Raw genomic sequence first — 8,861 nt, 5'->3', positions numbered from 1 at the left:
TGCTTGCTCTCTTCACCTGTGCTCCCCGGAGGACATGGGATGCGCCAGGATCTGCATTCAGCCTTTGGTCTCAGAGGCAGATTGGAGGGGTGCAGGGAAGACCTGGGATTGGCACCCACATGCACAAGACCAGCAGAAGGGGCATATGTGGGGCTCCAGTTCTGCCATTCCTGGCCTCCCCTCTCCCACATCTCCCCATGGGCCTCAGGTATTTGATCGGTTCGGAGGAGACAAAGACTCAGCCAAGGACATGCAGAATGGGCAGGCTATTTTGGAAAGGGTGCGAAGTCTCTCCGCATCTGTGTAGCAAAGGCCAAGCTCCACGGAAGCCTATACCTTCGGCCGCAGGTGTTGGCAGGTTCACCTGCAGTCTGAAGCAGGGACGCCCAGATGGTGGGTGGGCACGGAAGCCTGGAGAGCTGCCCGACCTGAGACAACCTGTGGATGGGCCCAGGGAGCACGGGGCTGGTCTCTGGGAGCTTCCAGAAGTGTCCTTTGTGCCCCGGCAGATTTAACCTGGCCACATCCCCTCTGCCTATGGATATCCGCTCACCTGGCCCAGATGCCCACCCTGTGAGGCTCCCCTGCTCTCACTCTGGGGGTCTCTGTGCCTCTGGGCACCTGGCTGCTGAGCTGCTGCAGGGAACAGAGATCAGCTTTGGAGGGCCCCTCCACCGAGCGTGCTGCAGGGCCCTTGTCCTCCTCCAGCTCCGATGACCCCTGTAGGAGTTCTGGGTGCCCGCCTGGACCCCAAGTTCATGAGGTTGGCAGGTCACATGTGCTAGGTCTGAGGGAGCAGGAGCCAGAGCTGAAAGGGAGTTTGTCCCCTGGTCCATCAGTGAAGGCAGACAGGTAGGAGGTCTAGGGATGTGGCTGTGGGTGCCGTGCTGGCTTCCAGGGCCGTCAGGAGGCCTTAGGAGGCCACAGATGGTGACGCTCAGCCTCTGACATGCCCCCTGTCCCCATTTTGTCCTGGACCATCTCCTGTGCGAGTTTATTCCATGGGTTCTGGGTCTTTTCCTGCTTTGGCCATGGGGCTATAGAACTGTCTACCCAAACCATGGCTCAGTGTGTGTACATCAGAAGCTTTGGGGGAGTCTGTGGCCACAGGTGGGTCTGGGGACTGCCTTCTGTGCCCTCCACCCAATCCTGAGAGCCACCACAGGATCTTTTATCAGAGCAGCTCCAGAAATCACACACATACCACCAGAGTTGAAGAATATTTAACTTTTCTTAAAAACAAAAAACAAAAACAAAAACAAAAACAAAAAAAAACTTAACCATGAGAAAAAGAGTATACATTATTTTAACAGGAAAACAGTCATTTCCATCTCTATATTTTATATATTATATATATATTTATATATATATGTATATATACACCTAGCACAGTGTGGATATTCTAGGGGGGGCTGGCATGGGACAAACGGCCGATGCTGCAGTGGCTCTGGAGATGGTCCTGGGTTAACATGGGGATTCCAGCATTCACACCCCCTGCCTCTCATCCTGGGGCCTGGTTTTTAGGGCCGTACCTGATATACTGGTTTCCTCTAGGGAGAGAATGGGGAGGGGTGGACAGAAGTAGGGTCAGGGATTCTCCCGAAGAAGATGCATCCTCAGAGCCCAGGCCGCAGGGACTGGGCTCTCAAGCCAGGTGGGCTGGGACCTGGGTGCCCAGGGCTGGGTCCCCCTTGGGGCCCTGACTCTGGGTGGGGCTGTAACTAGGAGATGTGAGCTGTCCCTTCTGTAACTGCCTCTGGCCCCCCAGGAACAGAAACAAAACAGGTCAAAGTTATTTACAAAGCAAGATGCACATACAGTACATACATATTTATAGGAAACCAAAGTGACAAAGAAGGGAGAGGCGGAGGTACCCCACCTCAGCCCTGGGGTCCTACAAAGGAGGGAGGAAGAAAGTGCATGTACACAGAGCCTCCTCCTTTCACCTGTGTGTCTGGGGGCCTTGCAGATGCAGTCCGCATGCTCAGGAGAGGCCCTGGTGGGGGAGTGGGGGGGTGGGAGAACGGCTGGAGGGAGAAGACACTGGAACTCAACCCAGACATGAGCAGACCAAGGACATGCGGGGCTCCCCTGGGGTCTCCCTGCCATGTGCCCCTCCCTGGGCCGGTCCCCAGAGGAGGAGTGGGGATGATGCAGGCAATCTGGAGGTTTGCACAGCTACAGTCCCGGGGATGAGGCTGCGTGTGTTGTGCCATCTTCCAGGGGGGTATTGGAGCCTGTGGATGCGGCGGGGAGGACTGTGAGGAGCTGGCCTGGGGTGACCCTCCCTCTAACGCCCCCACCCACTGTGGTGCTCGTGCGAGTGCCTCCTCCAGTGCCATCCCTCTGTGACAAGGTCATGGGTAGCTGTGTGCTGCGACCTTCACCCCCTGCATCTGGTTCCAGCCCAGAGCAGGTTTTAGGTGGGAGACCAGCTCCCCTGCTTCATTCTCTCTCTAATCCAAGGACAGTTTCCCATTTTTAGGGGGGGCTTCTGTAGGGTTTCCCTGAAAAGATCTCTTTCTGAAGTTGAGTATATGAATTAACTATGCTGGGGGGGCGGATGAGGAACCCCCCACTCGCCCCACATGGGTACCCAGAGGGCATCACCTCCCTCACCGTCCTCAGAGCATGGCCCTGGCTGATGGCTGTCCCTGGAGTCAGAGGCCAGAGGTTCCCTGGCTGGAGGTGACAGGGAGTGGTCTGTCCATCTGGCCGCCTCGGTGTGGAAGCTGCCCACAGGTGTGGTGCCACCGGACGACTCTCCTGCAAGCGACCTGAGCAGCTCCCTGTGGGCAAGCTCCATGTCCTGGAAGAGCCATGGGGGATGTCTGACCTCGGTCCTGTGCGTCAGGGCCCTGGGAAAAGGGCAGGGCTGCCACACCCTCGCTAGGCCCAGGGGATAGCTCTGTGCTCCAGGGGAGCTGGGGGTGCTGTGGGGAGATCACAGGCCAGAGGATATACCTTGCTCATGGGGGTGATGGGTCTAGGGACAAAGGACTGAAGACCCCCAGGGGCCCGAGGCCTCCCATCCCTCCGCACTCCCCCACCTTGAGCCTGTTGAGCTTGACGGTGAGTTGCTCGATGGTGTGGAAGATATTGCCCACGTCCCTGAGGGCCATGCTGGGTGGGGAGCGGCTGGGGCGCCTGCAGCCTCCACTGCCTCCCTGAAGCTGGGCCTGTGGTTCTGGTTCTGTCTGCCAGACAGGGAGGCTGTTGGGCTGGGAGGGCTCAGTGGTGGAGTCGGGGGGTCCTGCTGGCATGCTGACATAAAAGCAGTTTCCTGTCCCCATGGCAAAAGGAGATTAGGAGGCTGATTCAGAGGAAGTGGGAGCCACCCCACGTGCCCCCAGCAGCCCCCACGCGGACCCATGGGCCCTGGGGAGCCATCCTGTGGAGAAGCTCAGCATATGCTGGCCTCACCCTGCCCGCCAGTCCCTAAAGGTCCTCCTCCTCCAGAAAGCCTTCTAGGTGGCCCTTCTGCTCAGCCCAGCCTGCATGGTGGCGGGGGTGGAAATGCTTAGGGCGGGAGGTCAGAGAGATGAGAGTGCCTTCCTGTCCTTGAAGGAGGGGTAGAGGGGGCCCAGGGAGGCCCCTTCACAACTGCCCCATCTCCAGCTCTGCCAATAAACTGCCACACAGCCCCTGCCCCAACTGCAGGATCAGAGACTCCTCGGTTCACACAGGAGATCAGATATACTGGAGGGAGAAGGAGGGGAGGCACCAAGGACGTGGCCAGGTCGTGTCTCCTCCTCCTATCTCCAGATTCAGCATCAGCTCCTGACTAGGCTGCCTGAGGCCTCTCCCTGTCCCCAGGTGCTACTCTTGCCTGGTCCAGTGACTGCAGGCAGGGGTCATGTCCCAAAGCCCACATCTGCCCCTACAGGCCCCACACTTGGGCCAGGGCCCAGTTCTGCCTCCCAGGGGAAGTTCATTACCCGCAGCCTTGGCTCCGCCTTCCACTTCGGGCGGCTCAGGCCCTGACTGGCTCTCTGGTAGCGCAGTGACAGCCCTGCTGCCCACCACCTCAGCTGCATGGGGGCCACCGCCACCAGGGAGGCAGAGGCCAGGAGAGGGAAGAGGAGCAGGAAGGGGAAAGAAGGCAGCAAGGGGAGAAAGAGAAGAAGGAACAACAAAGTGAGCACAGGTCGCACTGAAAGATGCCCAAGGGGCTGCAGAGAAGCTGTCCACCAGTTCACCAAAGGGCAGAGAAGGAAGGTCAGTTCCCAGAAACCAGGAGAGAGGGTGGACCTGGGGCAGAAGGGGCAAAAAGCGCTTGGGGTAGGGAGGCTGAGCCCAGCACCAGTGAGGATCCAGTAAGGATGGACCCCACCCACCCTGGGAGCACCTATTGCCCTTCATCTTTCCCGTTGGTCTCCTCCCACCGATTCCCTGTCCCTGTCCCCATCCCCGAGCTCACTGCTCTGCCCTCTGGAGCCCCCATCCTAGCAGCTCCAAAGGGCCCGATGCCGCCCACGCGCTGGGGGCCTTCCCACTGCCATGCTGGCTCCCCATGCACCCTCCTAGCTTTGTCCCCCACCCCACCTTCTGCTTCCAGCCCCACACCACCAGTGCCCTCACTGCGGCCACGAGCATCTGCTCTGTGTCAGGCCTGAGGCCCCCGAGGAGAGCACAGGGTCCCAAGGCAGGACTGGGACTTCTGTGAAGAACATGAGTGAAAGCTTTTACAGGCAGCTGGTTTGTGCCAGGCACGACTGATGTCCTTGGGTTACAGAGTGACGTTCAGAAACGGCACACAGTTTTGTCTATCATGTGGGCATGAGGGAATGGGCTCTGAACCTCAGCTGTCCGACTCCAAAGCCTCTGTGTGTAGCAGCGTCTCCTGCTGGGACCCGGCATGAGACTGCACACTTGGCTTCCAGAACACAGAGCCATGTGGAAGGCTCGCCTCTATCCTGGGAAGCTGGGTATCTACCTCCACGGCGGTGTACACATTTGTCTTACCTTTTCTCACAACTTTGTAACTTCCTGCTGCCTCTGTCCCTGAAGCCTCTTCCTCTGGGTTCCTGTCCAACTCTGGGGACTCCCAGATCCCAGAATTCCTGGCCCGTGGGGGCAGGCGTTCCAGAGAACAGAGAGCCATGTCCTCCTGCTCTGGCCCTTCACCCCCATGGGGAGCTCGTCCTGGAGAGCTGGGGTCCCCAGTGTGACAGGCGCTGCTCACGAGAGAAGGTGTAGGTGTCAGGTCATCCTCGGGCTCACTGGTGGGCTGTGCTTCGGAGCGGTGACCAGGCAGCAGGCTGCATAGGATCAGGTGCCGCAGTCTCTCCACTGGAGGGGAAAGTGGGCGGTGGCTTCCCCGGCATGGGGGTGCTGCCCCTCTGCCCCGCCCCTCTCAACATTGGTGAAGCTGCCTCAGTCATGGGGCGGAGCTGACGGCGGGTACAGGTGGTCAGACCGGTCTCCACACCTTCCCTCCTCAAGCACAACCAGGGAGAGCCCTCTAGCAGGTGGGTGTACCAGTGTCTGGGGCAGCTCACCCTGGCGTGGCGGTGCTGCGGGGGCCCAGCAGGCACTCACCATCTTCCAGGGCTGAGTCGGCGAGCCCTTCCATGAACAGAGGGCCTGGGAGGGGCAGGAGGATGGGTCCCCGTGTCCGGCCACCCCTGCTCTCTCCATCCAGGGATGCAGAGGGGTGAGGAAGGGCACCCAGCTCCTCCTCTATGCTGCTTTCCTGCTCAGGATCCTCTAGCTGGCCCGGGTGCTTCCCCCTGACCCTCTGCTGGGGCCCAGGGCCTGTTTTGGATGGGAGGGCAGTGTAAGGCAGGGGAGGGGAGGCACATGGGGTTGACCCCACGCCCAGCTCTGGATTCAAGGGACTGGAACACTGGCTGGTTCAATCCATGAATGTCTACTGAGTACCTACTATGACCAGACACGGTCCCCAGGGTCTTGGCGTACATCGGTAACAAAACAAAGATCCCTGCCTGTGTGGGGCTTCACTACCAGTGCAGAGACGCCTGGAAATAACACTGTACCGTGACATGGGTAACCCAGGTGGGCAGGGCTGTAGGAAAGAAGCCAGAGCGCAGGCTCCTACATGGCAGGAGCGCCATGCATACTGCAGATAGAGAGCCAGAGAAGACCTGTGTGCCCAGACCCAGAGGAGGTGAGGAGGAAGCAGAAAAGGGAACCAGACAAGGAGCCTGGCAGATTTCTGTCTAAACCCAGGGCCCCAGAGAGACTTAATGAGATTCCTGTGCAGGACCCCTTGCCCCACCACCAGTCCCATCCCAGGAAAGGTGTCCCATGGGCATGTTGTTCTCCATGGCAATACCCAGCTGGATCCCCAGCGCTCCTCTCCCTCCACCGCTAAATACCTGTCCCCAGAGAGCCAGGGTGGGAACCTCCATCCAGGTGAGCCTGTCTACACGCTCTCAGGACCCGCTTCTCACTCACTCACTCCTTGGTTCACATTTCTGGCTCCAACGGTCTCTCCTCTTGCCCCACGCGCACCTCTGACCACATCCCTACCTGTCCTACCAACACTGGTGGGCGGGGGGGGGGGCGGTTTCTGCAAAGACCATCCAGGGGATATACCTCCAGGCAGCAACCCGGATTCTGGTTCGCTGTGGAACACCTCTGAGCTGTCCAGACCTACCCTGAAGAAAGAAACCACCAGAGGTCACCTGCCAGAGGTCTGACTCCACCAGCCAGGAGGGTGGGGTCTCGGATGCCATCCTGGACTCCTGTGTCAGAATGGACAGCGAAGGAGGGTCGAAGGAGCCAAAAGTGAGACTTTAGCATCTGTGGAAGAGGGCGGATCCCAACCATGTATTCCCCTCCCTCTTCAGGCGTGGTCTCCAGGACAGCCAGGTTGGGGGCAGCAGAAGGGTCAGAGGGCAGAGGCTCGAAGAGCTTGGAGGCAGAGAACAGGTGGCTCTTGGTTGGGATGACCAGGGCCTCCAGGGTGAGTACCTGGTGGGTATGGGGCTCTGGTGTGCTGGCTCCTGGGCATCTGGGGGTGGGGGATGGGCGAGCACTGGGGCAGCAATGGGGTGCCGGGTGGCGTTCCGCACGGCCTCCTCCAAGAGCTCCATCCATCTGTGGCTCAGTAGGAGCAGAGAGGGCTGGTGGTGAGAACGAGGGCCTGCAGGCACCCCTCCCCACACACCATGGCCCATGGCGTGTGACTTGTGACTTGCTGTCACTGAACACCAACCCTCTGCTGTGCCCCGGGCTAAGCATTCTCTAGCTACTCCCTCTCCCGAACAATCCCCCGAGGGGCAGGAAGACCCACATTCCACAGATGACAGTCCTGACAATGAGACAGCATCTGATTCAACCTGCCTGTGCTCTGAGTCATGTCACCGCATCTGGCTGCTGTGAGGGGACAAGGGGCAGGTGGGGGACAGACCTGAAGTGGGCATCCGCCAAGCGTGTAAGGATGGAGAAAGCTCAGTGTGGGGGCAAGAGCTCGCGGCAAGGACGGCAGCCCCAGAGCCCCTACACCTGCCCTGCACCTGTTGCCCTACACCCCGGCCTGGCTGAGGACCGCTTGTACACACCGCCCTGGCCCCAGGGGATGGCAGCTATGCGGGGGGGCCCTTCTATTCTCACGTGTTCTTGTCTGACGACGTCAATGCCACCAGCTCATAGATCTGGGGGGGGCCCAGCTCTGATGTGCAGATGATGAAAAAGGCCCGTTTATCTGTGTGGGAGAGGGGGAGGAGGGTCTGCATGGGGTAGGTCAGTGGACCACGCAGGACCCACGGTTGGGAAGGGCCCTTGGGTCACCTCCCTCGGCTCCCGACCGCAAGGGCTGGGGCACAGAGTCCCGTCACCGCCTGGGACCCTGGCAGGCAGGGCAGGGGTCTCCCCGAGTTAGAGATGGAGAGGGAAGCCCAGAGGCTCTCTTGCACACACTGGGCCTCTCATGGAACTGCCTCTGTCCACTGAGCTCGGCCTTCTCTACCCAGATATGCCCATCCCACCCACCATCTACCTCATCCTGGGCCACACCATCTGGCTCAGGGGGTCAGTGAGGTGGGAACGCGGTGGCAGGCAGGTTAATCCCCCGCAGGTACCTGTGGCCACAGAGCGGATGAGCACAGCATTGAGCTTGAGTACCGGGCTGAAGGTCTGCTTGTTGTCCGAGGTGCCCGCAGCTGTCTTGCTGTGGCACTTGAGCATCAGTTTCTCATCCTGCTTCTGCAACAGCACCAGGAGGTCCTCCAGCAGCAGCACGTGGAGGTCTGTGGGTGGGGGGGGTGCACCATCAGGAACCCCCTTGGCCCACCTGCCCCCTGGGGGTGTGTCCCCATTCCCTGGCACCTACCCAAGCTCTTATCCTTGCTGATCCTCCAGGTCAGGGGCCCCTCATGGACCATCCTTCTAGCTGTAAGATCCAAGCTCTGTCAGGGAAACACCATTCCTTTATTCATTCGTTCAACCATACATGAGAACCGTCTATGTACCAGAAGCTGCACTGAGAAGCTGGGTGCCAGCAGCAAATGAGAGGTGGTGTATGCTCTGATGGCCCAATAGGCGGCATGGGCAGGACTGGAGGCTCTCACCCACCTGAACACCTGTCTCATTCCCTCCCCAGCAATCTCCACTGGCACCCCAGGTTCCAGTGTCCAGCCCCACCAGCAGGACTGTCAGTCCGGGTCTGCGTGGGGTCCTGCCAGGGCAACCCTGCTCAGAGAGGCCCGTGCCAGGTAGCCCAGGTGGCTCAGTGGTTTAGTGCTGCCTTCAGCCCAGGGCCTGATCCTGGAGACCCGGGATCAAGTCCCGCGTCGGGCTCCCTGCATGGAGCTTGCTTCTCCCTCTGCTTGTGTCTCTGCCTCTCTCTCGAATAAATAAATAAAATCTTTAAGAAAAAAAAAAAAAAAGAGGCC

The 8,861-nt window shown here is 59.6% G+C and overlaps 1 protein-coding gene across 15 annotated transcripts in view; it reads right to left on the bottom strand.

The window, feature by feature from the left end:
• Positions 1-1,324: 1,324 nt before the first annotated feature.
• The window catches only part of ARHGEF11 (Rho guanine nucleotide exchange factor 11), an 86,321-nt gene continuing 78,784 nt past the window's right edge, over positions 1,325-8,861 (bottom strand). For 10 of the 15 annotated variants that reach the window (XM_038542948.1, XM_038542955.1, XM_038542960.1 and 7 more), the window contains 11 exons: positions 8,300-8,375; positions 8,049-8,216; positions 7,582-7,672; positions 6,940-7,065; positions 6,562-6,623; positions 5,542-5,757; positions 4,966-5,292; positions 3,939-4,031; positions 3,051-3,283; positions 2,611-2,809; positions 1,325-2,237 (listed from right to left, as the gene is read on the bottom strand). In XM_038542948.1, the coding sequence (XP_038398876.1) occupies positions 2,179-2,237; positions 2,611-2,809; positions 3,051-3,283; positions 3,939-4,031; positions 4,966-5,292; positions 5,542-5,757; positions 6,562-6,623; positions 6,940-7,065; positions 7,582-7,672; positions 8,049-8,216; positions 8,300-8,375 (1,650 nt within the window). In that variant the 3' untranslated portion in view covers positions 1,325-2,178. The remainder of the gene's footprint in view (positions 2,238-2,610; positions 2,810-3,050; positions 3,284-3,938; positions 4,032-4,965; positions 5,293-5,541; positions 5,758-6,561; positions 6,624-6,939; positions 7,066-7,581; positions 7,673-8,048; positions 8,217-8,299; positions 8,376-8,861) is intronic. The other 5 variants (XM_038542951.1, XM_038542952.1, XM_038542958.1 and 2 more) reach the window with 3 other exon arrangements.

This window comes from Canis lupus, chromosome 7 (assembly GCF_011100685.1).
Source record: "Canis lupus familiaris isolate Mischka breed German Shepherd chromosome 7, alternate assembly UU_Cfam_GSD_1.0, whole genome shotgun sequence".
NCBI lineage: Eukaryota > Metazoa > Chordata > Mammalia > Carnivora > Canidae > Canis > Canis lupus.
Note: the sequence above shows the minus strand (reverse complement) of the source record. Positions and strands in the feature narration are given on the sequence as shown.